The 13,505-nt window shown below is 43.4% G+C and overlaps 2 protein-coding genes across 2 annotated transcripts in view; one reads left to right on the top strand and one right to left on the bottom strand.

Annotated features, from left to right (window-relative positions):
- The window catches only part of FCGBP (Fc gamma binding protein), a 70,874-nt gene extending 66,356 nt beyond the window's left edge, over positions 1 to 4,518 (top strand). The window contains exon 32 of the mRNA XM_078379968.1: positions 4,050 to 4,518. Coding sequence (XP_078236094.1) covers positions 4,050 to 4,059 — 10 coding nt within the window. The 3' untranslated portion in view covers positions 4,060 to 4,518. The remainder of the gene's footprint in view (positions 1 to 4,049) is intronic.
- A 2,013-nt stretch (positions 4,519 to 6,531) lies between these two features.
- The window catches only part of LOC110091488 (IgGFc-binding protein), a 44,084-nt gene continuing 37,110 nt past the window's right edge, over positions 6,532 to 13,505 (bottom strand). Inside the window, exons 17-21 of the mRNA XM_078379967.1 lie at positions 11,932 to 12,502; positions 10,192 to 10,391; positions 9,329 to 9,709; positions 7,828 to 8,114; positions 6,532 to 6,835 (exon numbers count right to left, since the gene is read on the bottom strand). Of these exons, the coding sequence (XP_078236093.1) occupies positions 6,826 to 6,835; positions 7,828 to 8,114; positions 9,329 to 9,709; positions 10,192 to 10,391; positions 11,932 to 12,502 (1,449 nt within the window). The 3' untranslated portion in view covers positions 6,532 to 6,825. The remainder of the gene's footprint in view (positions 6,836 to 7,827; positions 8,115 to 9,328; positions 9,710 to 10,191; positions 10,392 to 11,931; positions 12,503 to 13,505) is intronic.

Genomic DNA, 13,505 nt, shown 5'->3' with positions numbered 1-13,505 from the left:
GGCTGCTAGATTTCTTACAGTCTTCCTAACTGACTTATTTAACAGGTTCGTCTGTCTTTTGTATAGGAAGAATGTGGGTTTAGGTCTCTGATTGCCGAGCCAGAGGTTGGGAGTTTGATTCCCCCCTGTGCTTCTTGACAGGGACTGGATTCAATATACCATAGGGTCCCTTCCAGCTCTGCAGTTCTAGGATGATGATAATGATAAAACTAACTAACTAACTAACTAACTAACTAACTAACTAACTAACTAACTAACTAACTAACTAACTAACTAACTACTTAATTACTTACTTACTTACTTACTTAATTAATTAATAATTTATTTATTAATTTACTTATTTATTTACTTATTTATTTAGAATAGAATAAAATAAAATAAATAATGACGACCATTTATTTCCAGAGTCTTCTCTCTTTGGCCAATAACCAAAAGGTGACCCCGTGATTCTCCAATTGCTCATTGGGTGTCCAAATTCAGCCCCTTTTCCTCCACCTTAGGTTTGACCTCTCCCATCTTCTCCAGATCGCACTCTCAGGGCCAGCCCAGTTGTCGACTAGGTTGAGGTAATCGTTTTAGGCAGCATCAAATGTTAGAGAAGAGTGCCATGTCATCGTGCCTCTACTCCCTAAGCTAGCCATCGTGTGACAGAGACTAGTGCCTCACCACCAGTGTTGAAGGAAAAAATTAGCTGTCAGTCCCGTCTTTATATGTGCAATGGATGGGAGTGCTGTTCTGTTCTTTGCCTTGGGCAGTAGAACCTCTTGGGTCTGTCCCGTGCATTCCCATCTGCTTTTCGCTCACTGCTGGGCTAGAGCAGTTTCTATACACAGTCGGTTCCAGTGCGATCTATTTTAACTCAAATACCCATCCGTGAAGGCTAAGCAAAGAGCTATTTTGCATCTCAGTGAATCTTCCCAAATAGATACGCAGCATGCCCTAGCCCTGTGCCAGAAAGATACGGGCCAGCTCTTTCAGGGAAATAATGGGTCATTTAAAGTAGAAACACAAGCGTACAAGGTCTTTTTTCCCATGCTAAACAGTGCTCCCAGAGAACCATATATCATAACTATATGCTAGTATGGATCGAATCGGTATCATATATAATATATCAAGCGTTAGCCGTACTACGTATCTTTTCTCTCCTGTTTTCCTCCACAGTTTCTGAGACCATGAAGACCACATGTGATTTAGACTGATAAGCAACTCTTTAAATTAAGGAGGTTTCTAACTCTCTGTATGGTCCTGTTTCCCATTATAAATATTATTTGAATTATTGGGAAAGGTAGGTGAGTAGGGAAAACATCTATGTGTTCCAAAATTTGTACAGTGGGGTCTCTACTTAAGAACTTAATCCGTATTGGAAGGTGGTTCTCAAGTTGAAAAGTTCTTATGTTGAATCTGCATTTCCCATAGGAATGCATTGAAAACCATTTAATCCGTATCTGCTCTTTTCCGTCCATAGAAACTACAGTGGAACCTCTACTTAAGAACTTAATCCATTTTGGAATGGTGTTCTTAAGTTGAAATGTTCTTAAGTTGAAGCAAAATTTCCCATAGGAATGGACTGAAAACCAATTAATTCGTTCTGGCTGTTTTTTTGTTATGTAGAGGTGCGTTCGTACTGTACATTGAAGCATTAGTTCCCATAGGAACTAATGCAAAGCTGGTTAATATGTACTCTACCACTATGGGGAGAACTTTTTTTAACCTAAGATGACCTAAGGTTAAAAAAAGAGCTGGAAAGGTTTTTTTTCCTGTTCTTATCTTGGATTTCTGTTCTCAAGTAGAAGCAAAATTTAGCAAATGGAGCTGTTCTTAAGTTGAATTGTTCTTAAGTAGGGATGTTCTTAAGTAGAGACCCCACTGTACATAGAAGTCACCCCCCCCCGCAACAAAATGTTAGCTAAATTTTGGTCCACTTGAAATATATATATTTTTTTTGCTAGGAGAATCTACAGATGGCACCATAGCCTCCTGCTTAGGATGAGATGTGTTTGCCACTACCTTCCAGTCCATTCCAGTCCATAGATTCTATAATTCCATTATTATCTGATCCATGGAAGGAAACCATTCAATCAACCCCATCCCCACCCTATTTCATATATTAGCCTGTGACTGCACAATGAGATACTGTGGATGATTTTTTAAACTAATCACATGATGCAAAAGCCCATTCAAATCAGTCCTGAGTTTTTGACTCCCCTTGCTGCTGGGGGCGTCTGTTTTTTTCAAGGCCATATGATCAAATGGACTTTTCCCCCACGCAGTGGGTTGTTTTGTTCTCCAAAAGGATGGGGGGCATGCTGTAGGTGCTATTCTGTTGACATAGTAAGCTGGGTGTGATGTTTTCGACAGCTGGAACACCCACCCCTTTGCACTTTCTCCCTAGTCACCCAACTTTTTTGTTTTGTTTTGTTCTATTTTGTTTTAAACAAGCTACCTAGTTTAGCACTAGATCACTTGACCAATACATTGGTATACTCTTTATTTATGAGAAGGTGGCATTCTTTGTGTTTTATTGTTAGCTTCCCAGAGTAGTGCCTTGGCACTAGATGGGCAGAATATAAATGTAATGGATGGATGGATGGATGGATGGATGGATGGATGGATGGATGGATGGATGGATGGATGGATGGATGGATGGATGGATGGATGGACGGACGGACGGACGGACGGACGGACGGACGGACGGACGGACGGACAGACGGACGGACGGACGGACGAACAAACAAACAAACAAACAAACTAGTTTAGTGCTAGATCACCTATGCATAGACCAACTACAGCAGATTATTCTTTCCATGGTGCGCGGGAGTGTATATGTCTGTATGTTATGGAGAACTTTGAAGAACTGTCTCTTTTCCCTAGTGCTTAGCAACACTTTTAACAGCCCACCAGCTTTACAATGAACCATAAAAGGAGATGGGGGGTCAGCAGAAGACAGGAGCAAAGGAAGGGGGACTCTAGGCCGTAGTGCAGCTCAAACCACACCACACTGAGGGGTTGGTAGAGACACTGCCACTGAGACAATGTGCACTCCTCATTTGATCACCTAATGCAAACAGAAGCATAAATATTCTGCAAATCAAGCCACCGTGAAGTTACTGTAATCACAACCTTAAGCGTACAGCCACCATCTCTATTGCTCTTTGCTTCTAATGTCTGCTACTTTCCCCCTCTTCTTCTATGGCTTCAGATATCTTTGCATTTCTTGCCTAAAACATCCCAAAGAATTAAAACCATTCATCTAGATTCAGTATAGACAAATTGCAGCAATATACAGATATATCATCCCAGAGTGCAGGACACATAATAAAGGGCTCAAGAGACAGGAAGCCAGATTTAGGCTGAATATCAAGAAAAAATAATGTTAGTACTGCAATGGGACCCATTACCCCAGGAGTTGGTGAGCATTCCAATATTGGAGGCATTCAAAAGGAAATTAGACAACCATCTGTCAGATCTGCTTTGTTTTGGATCCTTGCACCGAATATGGGGTTGGACTCAACAGCCTTGTAGACTTCTTCCAACTCAATTATTCTATGAAGCTATGATTCTTTCATCTAGAGTGTACTTTTCAGTATAGATTCAGCATGGTAGGTATCTCAAAGACTAGCTTGTAGACTCACTCTTTCGTACCTAAAATGCCACAACAAATTATCATGATTTTTTTCATTAAAAAATTTGAGCACCAGATTGCAGCCTTCATTTATGTCTTAAAATATGCATGTGCTGGTCTGCTACCCTACTTCTCAGGGTTGTAGTCTTTAAAAAAGGAACTTTCCCCCAATCCCACTGAAACCACTTTACTCCCGGAGAATCCAGGCATCATCTGTTTCATGGAGACTGTGCAATACCCATATATCCAAGCTATTGGGTCTATAATGTGAAAATATAAGAGCAGGACATTGCTATATATAAGGAGACACTGGAGGTAAAGTGTTAGAAGGGAAATTCTAAGCCAGCTGGATGTATAATTGTATGATCTACAAATCAGGCTTTATGAATAACTCAATTGTAACATATCCATGTATTCTTCCTTCCAGCTATATCTAAAAATCCAACCTGGAATCATGCACTGGACCACACCAGCACCTTAAGTTGGAATACTGGAAGCATCAGAAAGCATCGCTCATTCTAGCATGTTGTATTGTTGGTGATTATGGCAACCAAGGATAAAACCTCCATATGGAAGGGCAGTTTACCATAGTTACCAGATGACAGAGACAGAGGGTTATGGGGATAATTTTCGGCTTCATGCTCTGCTTCTATCCTTCCCACAGGCATCTGGCTGACCATTGTGGGAGTCAGTATGCACGAATGTTTTAATCTGATTCAACAGCATCATTATATTTAGTCTGTCCATCCAAACAGCTTCTAAATCTCAGTGGGAGTTTAAATCCAGTTTTCCAGGATCTTGTGAATAGCAGAAAAGTTTTTGAAATGTGAATCTATTAACACAGCATTGTAAATTAAGCAGGCTTTTCTGTGAAGAAATAAATGTTTTGAATATCAGTTTGATATCTGTCGTTCATTTTATTAATCACACTGCTTGCGTACCAGATGAAACATTTTCTACACATGTGCAAAAAAAGGGGGGGAAGGATATGGTGCATGTGGGATGGAAACCTGTTCATCACCATTCAAGATGGTTAGACGTAAAGGTGTTCAGATTTGGGAACACAGGAGGGACTACAGTTCCCAGAATTCCAGCTCTTCTGCCTAAGGAATTGTGGGAGTTATCACTTGAAAACATAAATCTGCATACGTGAATGTGTCAGCTTCACACCAGTAGTGTCTGGGCTATTTCCTCAAGTATAGGTCTTTCTTAGGGTGCAGGTGAGATGGATTCGCCCTCTCCAATAATATTTTTTTAAAGTGACATCTTCAGCTATTCCTGCCCTAATTACTTAAAAAAATCGGTTTCTGGAAGCAGTTAGAACGGCTACAATTGGTGTCTCGATATGGACCAAGACACCTGTCTGCATTTTTGGACTTTCGAGGGGTCTTAGAGCAGTGATTCCCAGCCTTGGGTAACCCAGGTGTTCTTGGACTACAATTCCCAGAAAACCCAGCCAGCACAGCTAGTGGTAAAGGCTTCTGGGAATTGGAGTCCAGAAAACTCAAAGTTGGGAACCAGTGAAGCGTTGCCATGATGTGCAGGCACACAAGATGAATAACATCACATGGCATTGGTGAATGTTCGCAAACGTAACAGGAAAACTATTTTTCAATCCATGCTTACTAGTAGATTTGCATTCTTTGGCCAGAAAGACTTTAAAGACAGCCTGTAATTAGCTTTGAATGCACCTTAAAGCTACAGAGGTGGGGGGGGATTTCCACATGTTTATGCAATCAGATTTAAAAGTAATACCAGGCTTCAATCCTGAATTTGGGAAACAAAACAAGCTACAGTGGTGCCTCGCTAGACAGTTACCCCGCATGACAGTTTTTTCACTAGACATTGGCTTTTTGCGATCGCTATAGCGATTCGCAAAACAGTGGTTCCTATGGGGGAATTTCGCTGGACAATGTTTGGTCCCTGCTTCGCAAACTGATTTTCGCTAGACGACCATTTTGACAGTTCCCTCCGCACTCGCAAAACAGGTGTTTTCGGGACCTAAGCTTCACAAGACAGCAATTTAAACAGCTGATCGGCGGTTTGCAAAGTGGCTTTCCTATGGCTGATCTTCACTAGACATCAACGATTCTTCCCCATTGGAACGCATTAAACAGGTTTCAATGCATTCCATTGGGGAAAATGCTTTACGATAGACAATGATTTTGCTAAACAGTGATTTCCATGGAATGGATTATCATCGTCTAGCGAGGCACCACTTTACTTTGCATGCCCCCCTGGAAAGGACAGACACCATGTCCTGGGACACTCAGATGCTTTCATTGCTTGACAATTTCTCTCTCGCAGCCATGGGCTATCTTTATCAAATGTTTCTGACCTTAGAGGCCTGGTTTGCTCTCCCTGTGGATCCAGGAAAGATTTCAAAGTACTCGTGGCATTAGCTACTAGAAGGAGAAGCTGAGGAGGATTCAATCAGATTTCTTATCAGAAGTCACGCAGCTTGTGGGACACAGGTTGCTGATCTCCTGCCTGCAGCCTCTGCATCATTTCACCTTTCTCCGTGGTCAGCCGCATCTCAGCAAATAATCATCATCATCTGCCGCCAGGTCAATTCTGTCTTGTGATGACCCTTTTCAGGGTTTTCCAGGTAGAGAATACTCTGAAGTACGTAGTTGAACATCCCCTGGAGGCATGCTGAGATTGTGCGGTTCCTCCGAGGCCGCGCAGGCTGGCCCTACTCACAGGAGGCCCCAGTGGGGGAATCAAACTCCCAACCTCTGGTTCTGCAGCCAGATACCTAAACCACTGAGCAATCCAGCCAGCTGCATCTCAACAAGTAGCCCATAAAAAGAGAAGCTGTTTAACCATCTGCAATTCATTATTCAGTGTTGTGATGTACGAAGCGCTCCTGGGAGGAAATCTAAAGGAAATTCCATCTCTCAGAGGTATTGTTAAAGATTTAATAAATTCTTGGACACATCCCACTCTCCTTTTTAAAAACAGGATTTTTCTATAAGCTGTAGTTTTACAACTGTCTGGCCCCCAGGGCTGAGAATATTGGAAGGATGGTTACAGATAATCAGAGTTATTTCTTCACACAAGGAACAGTAGATACATCTTTATTGGCCTTTACTGAATGCTTCTATTTTACAACATCCTCTTTGTTTTTATATCAGCTCGTGTACTGGAAGACAATATTGTGGAAAGCAGCTGTGGGTGGCGGTCTTGATCATCCATTTGGCCTATTGCTCACTAGGAGAGAAAAAAGAAGCATCCACTGTTATTTATGATCCAAAATGATAGCAGAGACACCCAGAAAATAGAGCAAAGAACTGCACCAAATGGGAAAAGGCGCATGGTGTGCCAGAGACATGGCTGTAACCAGGGGAGAGAAACCTCTCCTCTGCCACCTGCAATGGCTGCCTTACTCTGCCTAATGCTAAGACTAGCCGGTGGGCAATTCAGCTTTCTTACAAGACAATCTGTTCTTCCCTTAAGAAAAGGTGAAAAGGAAGAATAAGAAGGGAAAGAGGTGGAACCACCCACTTTTGGACATGCCCCTCACTTCATGGGCTTCATCCTTGCCCATTTTTGGCATAAGGCAGACCATAGGTAGGGTCCCAATTTGAAGAGGCACTTGTCCAGCAGGCCGAGGCAAAGAGGAAGTCACAAAAGCAGCAAAATCAGGGAGCTGGAGAGGGGACAGATTGGATTTGTCTCCAGTGTGGAAGGGATGGTCACTCTCAAATTGGCCTTCTCAGCCACACTAGACGCTGTTCCAAGACCTCTACTCAGAGCACGTTACCATAGTCTCTCGAGACTGAAGGATGCCTACATAAAAAGGTATGGTGGAGTGACTTGGGGTTTCACCCTAGGCTATTAAAATTTAGAACATACCAAAGCATAGGGGTAACTCTATTGATGGGTGTTAGGAAAATAAATAGCAATACCTCCTATTCATTTTCTTGTCTTTAGGAAACCGTGAACTCATAATTGAGGTGCACCATATCCTCCTCCTCCTCATTTTTTGGGGGGAGGGCTCCCATTCAATGTGTCAGGGTGAAATGAGTGGGAGATGGTGCCCATTGTGGCTGCATGCCAGTTGGAGCTAGTTACAGTTCTGGCTGGCAAGCAGCCACTGATAGATTGCCCACAAGGGGATGCTACCCTAGGCAGTGGAAAGGTTTTCCCACCTTTGGTCTAGGGAAGGAAGGAAGTAAGCGAGGAACTGCAAAACCACTCACCAGCTGAGAAAGTCTCGGGCTTTCCATGCATCAATAACCTCAGCAATATTCTCCACAACCTTCCCATTGGGTAGTGTCAAGTCATCGGAGCTGTCACCATTGAAGTTTCCACAGGATGCACAGAGTTTGCCTGCCAGACTATCTTTGACTTTCACTGTCACTTCCCCTTGGAGGCCGAAGAGAACCTGAAGAGCAGTTCCACGGCTGATGGAGACCACCTCCTCGGTGAGACTCACAGACACAACTCCAGAGATGACTGTTGGGAGCTGCACCGGCTGGCCATTCACCTGTCATGTTCGGGCAGAGAAAAAGGATGGCAGATATCATGATCGCTAGACTCTTTGGTCTTTGAGTCAAGGCAGGCAATTTGTGACCCTCCAGATTGGGCTGTTGGGCTGGCTGACACACCCAGTGATGGAGGATGATGGACACTGTAGTTCAACAACATTAGAGGGCCACATATTATCCACCCTGCTTTTAAATGGTGGTTTGGAATCATGGGACAATAAGAGGCAAATGTGGATAGAGATCTAAGGCAGGGGTTTCCAACCTTGTTTCCCCAGATGTTCTTGGACTTCAACTCCCAGAAGCCTTCACTACTAGCTGTGCTGGCCAGGATTTCTGGGAGTTGTAGTCCAAGAACATCTGGGACCCAAAGTTGAGATCCAGTGATATAAGGAACTGATGGCAAAGAAAGAAAGAAGGAGAAATGAAACTGCATACAGTGAGAAATAAAAAAAAAATTAGTCCATATGCTTGGGGAGATCTGGGTTCTAGACCCCAATGAGCCATGAAACTGACTAGATTCTCTTCAGCCAATCTTTCTCCCTCAACCCGACCTACCTCACTGGATTGTGGTGGGATACAGTGGGAAGCCACATATAAATGTTCTGCTCATTGGAAGAATGTGGGATGTAAATAGGACAGACAGATAGGGAGCTAGATCTCATTAACTCTGACCCTGAGAAATACAACAACAATAAAACTGAGAGATTTTCACACCCCTGTGTGTGTTAGTCACATGAAGCTACTGTTGTAATTTTGACAACCTCACACGCTGAGGATGGGAGGTGTGGCTGGGAGGGACTTTTCTGTGTTGGTGTTGACCGTCAGTCTATCCAGAACTAACAGTAGTTTCTTCCCACCTCTGAATTCAAAAGAGAGCCCTGTCTCTCTACTCTGTGCTCTTTCCCTTTATTTAGTCTGTTGGAAGTTGGCTATTTGTTTGCTGTTGATCTGTTCACAACTGTAAGTAAAGAAATAATTTTATTCTTTCTTCTACAATTGTCTCGGAGTGCCAGGTAATGAGAAAGGGATGAACTATCTGGACAACTTGCAGCTATTCTCCTCTATGAGTTTCTGCACCACTGTGTAACAAAGGGAATTTTACCAGAAATTCAAAACTCTGTAACAAGTAGATAATTTGGTCCTACAAAAAGAAAACATTCTGGTGAATTTATTTATTTCACATGATAGGCAGTATCTAGCCAGACTTTCTTACCCAAGCCTCCTTGTTCCTGTTAATGGCAATAAAGGCCTCTCGGAAGAAGACATAGACTGCGTCCCCAGCTGTCATCTCACCCTCGCCACAGTCTCTCACATCCACCACCACCCGGAACCAGTCACGGGACATGGCGTCACAGAGAGATGCCACCTCATAGGCTCCATGGTAGAGAATCTCTCCTGAGGCGCCATCAAAAGTGGTGAGCTGGGCTCCTAAAGTCAGTGTACACTGGCCTTCCTGCTTCACACAGCCCCGGGCGCCATTCTTGAGGGCACACGTCTCCCCTTTCCTGCAGCTGATCCTTTCACAGAGGAGACGGCCAGAGGCATGACAGGTGCATTTCTCAGAGCAGTCCTTGGAGACGACAGTTTCCTCAGCCTAAGGGGGAAATTCCCAAACCCAGGAAGAAGAAGAAGAAAAACATGAGTATCTCTGTGCTTGGAAATGAGGAAAAAATCATCTTAATTCAGATGGAAGCAGAGCTGGCTTCGTCTTTCCAAAAAAAACATAGCATTTTGTATTAAGCTCCTGTGCTGAAGTCTACAGTGCTCAGGAATCGTGAACATTTTGGCTGGAAATTCTGGACATTCTAGTTCACATACTGTAAATTTTCATCTTTAGTTATCCCAAGCTGCATATGTTCATCAATTTACAGTGGGTGAAACCCTATAATAAATCAGAAGCAGAGTAGGTCCCTTGAGTCAATGGAACCTTTGGAGGAATTGACTCACCAGTTCCCCATTCATGCAAATTGGCCTACTCTAAATGTAACACACTGGTGGCTTTCAGCCAGCTATTTAATCTACCTCACCTCCTTCTCCCCCTCCTAATGGTATAACTCTTCGAAATCCGCAACACACCTTGATGTAGTGTCCCTCGTGCATACAGCCGCACTCCTCCATAGGCACACAGCCTCGTCCATCCGACACATAGCCAGGGTTACACTGGCAGCCTTCAAAACATTTTGTGGTACATTGTGGGGCAGCGGATAAGCCAGCACAGCTGATATCGCAGGACCTGGTGCACAGTTCATAATGACTGTTGGCTGGGCAGGTGAGGGCTGGAGAGAGAGAGAAGAGAAACACAGGACTAGCAGAGCCAGCTCAAGATCTTTAGATCTGCATGCTTCCATGGAGGATATGAAGAATTAGTTATACAGTAGGACTGCAGTATCTGGAGGGATCTGCTCTAAGGCCCTTCTCCCCCACCCCACCCAGTAGATGCCATAAACTGCAGTAAACAGCAAACTATACACATAGCATAGGCTATGGCTCCCTCCACTGGCCGGTTCTGGTAATTACATCATGGAAAAACACATTTCTGGCTTTCTTCATGTAATGTTTTTAATATTTTCAGACCGTGGATACATGAAACCGTAGATACTGATCCCTCAGATACAGAGGTACTACTGTATAACACAGGTAAAGGTGTCTGTACTGTTTCTGTTATAACATCCTAAGGGACATGGTAGTGGTCAACCCATGGACAATGGCTAGCCCTGCTATCTTGATGTCATTGGAAAGGGATGGAACAGACAACAGAAATGTTATTTGTGCTAAATCTAGGCAAAGAGCAGATAGAAAAGCTTGAGCAAGTAAGAGGCAAAGCATTTGGAAGAGACAGAACTAGAGTGACTAAAGAGATCAACCCAGGGATGTGAGAAGACTTAGCACAGGAGAGATGGGCTTAATTATTTTGATTACTTCACTTTTCCTCCAAGGGGCTCAGGCTTCCATAGATGGGTCTGCCCCCTTCAGTATAGCATGGCAGCAACTGGGTGAAGTAGCTTAAGCTAAGAAAGACGGAGTGGCCCAAGATAATACACCAAGCTTTGTACTACTCTGAGGATTTGAAGCTGAGTTTTGCAAGCTCTAGTCTAACTCAAAAATTAGACTCTAGATTTTTAGAAACTCTGCCTGATAATATCATTCTTACAGCACTCTGGGGACTGAAGTCCAAAGTAGCTGGAAGGTTAAAGATTAAGAATCCATGCTCTGACCATGACGCCAAACTGGCTCTCGGGAAGCAGGTGTAAGCAACGAAATGGAAGTAAAAACAGAAAAAAATGTGGAGTGTTGAAAGGTAACCACATAGAAAACTCCAGTTTAGTGCAATTTTAATCTTTAAAATGTAACATTAACTTTAAATTTAACTGATATTTTTTCTTAAATTTTAATTTTTAATACTACAGTGGTGCCTCGCAAGATGAATGTAATTCGTTCCGTGAGAAGCACTGTCTTGCGAAAAAATGATCTTGTGAGGTTCCCTATGGGAACCTCACAAGATGAATGAATTTTTTTCATCTTGTGAGGCATTGATCTCAGAAAAAAACATCTTGCGAAACATGGTCATAGAAGAAACCGTCTTACAAGGCACCATAGTGATAGCAAAAAGCAATCGTCTTGCGGGGTTTTCGTTCCGCGATGCATTCATCTTGCGAGGCACCACTGTGACTGTTTCACACTGCTTGGTCTGACTGATTTAGATGACAACCTTTCATAATGTATGCTTTTTTTGAAGTACTGTGACTAAAGTACAGTACATATATCTATCCATTCATACCATGGCTGTAGGAGAACCAAATCTTTTATTAAACTTACGACAGAAAGAGGGCGTCCTCCAGACTTCAACGTTAGCTCCAGCTGCTTGACATGCAGCCACGTAGGCCTGAAGGCTCTGGCAGAGGCTCTCCTTTGCCCCATCCGCAGCACACATCTCGTAGAGACAGCGATCGAAATACTCAGCAGGCTTCACCAGGCGGTGGCAGTCACTGAAAGGACCCGATTCAGCTTGGATCAACCCACAAAAGGCCTCATCCTGATATGGCCTCATCCTGATGGATTTGCACAAGGGGCAACTCTCGCTGCAGCCATCGGAGCAGCCGGCATCGTTACTAGAGACCTTCCAAGATGCTCCAAATTCTGTCACGTTCCTGGTGCTCGTTTCATCGGGCAGTTGGAACTCATCTGTCCTGTCACCATTGAAGTTTCCACACAGACCACACACATGTCCTTGATAAGTGGTGGGGAGATCCACCAGGATATAGTGGGAGGAATCGTAGAGGACCTTGAGGCCAAAATCTGTCTGGACCACAATATTCTTCCCCTCTTGGTTTACCCAAACTTGTTTCTTCTCTATCACCACTGGCAGGGCGTAGACCTCTCCATCCACCTGTCCCAACCAAGGAGGAAAATATATGGTGACCATCTGATTAATGTGAAGGTATGTTCAATGCAATTCACGTGATTCCATGATACAAGGTGACAGGAGACAACAGCCAGCCAACCAACCAGCTGCTGTGAACCTCTACGTTTTGCACCATCATACAAACTAACACCTAACACCAAGTTACACAGAAGAGCTTGCAAAAGTTACTTTTTTGGACTGTAGTTATCTAGTTATCACAGTCAATGAATATGCTGGCTGAAGGACCCTGAAAACTGTCATTCAAAAGGTTACTCTTCCAAGCTCTGGCAAAACGTTGCCTCCAAGAATACAGAAAGAAGATGCACATGTAACTCATGTGTGCACTTTATTCCAATAGGTTGTAATGAATAAAATTCAAAGCAGAAATAGCTATGAACCCTTTGTCTGATGGGGGCCAATACAGTCATTAGATAAAGCAAAGCAGCAAATCTGGAGTATTTTGTAAAAGGGTGGCAAGTTCTTTAATTTATTATAATTGCATCTTGACTGCCAGGAAAATAGAGAAGTGTTTGTGAGATTTTTTTGTTTCAGGTGCTTAAATAACTTGGCTAGCCTGGGGTACCTTGATTTTGGGAAGGGGATGCAATGTGCCACTGTGTCTCAAGCAGCAAAATGACTTGGGCCAGGCTTTCGTCTGACTTCTGACTTGGCGGTGCTGCCAACGCCAGCCTATGTGGAAAAACTGCCATCAAAGCGAATGCCTTGGAGAGATTTTCCTTTTGAAGAAAAATCCAGCAGCAGAAACAGCACTGAACATCTGGGCCTGGAAACATCACAGTCTCCATTTCACAGAGTTACCTTTAGCATTGGCCTTACAAATTGGGAAGGAAATGCTGGTAGGAGACCCGTGCTACCCAATGGAAAGCAGCAGCCTCTCTTGGGAATGTAAATAACTTCCATGAATGGTTGTTGCTCCACTCTTTGTCTTTGTCTTCTTTTTAAATGAGGTGAGAGGCTATCACCAGAG

Source organism: Pogona vitticeps, chromosome 9 (assembly GCF_051106095.1).
Source record: "Pogona vitticeps strain Pit_001003342236 chromosome 9, PviZW2.1, whole genome shotgun sequence".
Lineage (NCBI taxonomy): Eukaryota > Metazoa > Chordata > Lepidosauria > Squamata > Agamidae > Pogona > Pogona vitticeps.
This window is presented reverse-complemented; position numbering and strand designations above follow the sequence as displayed.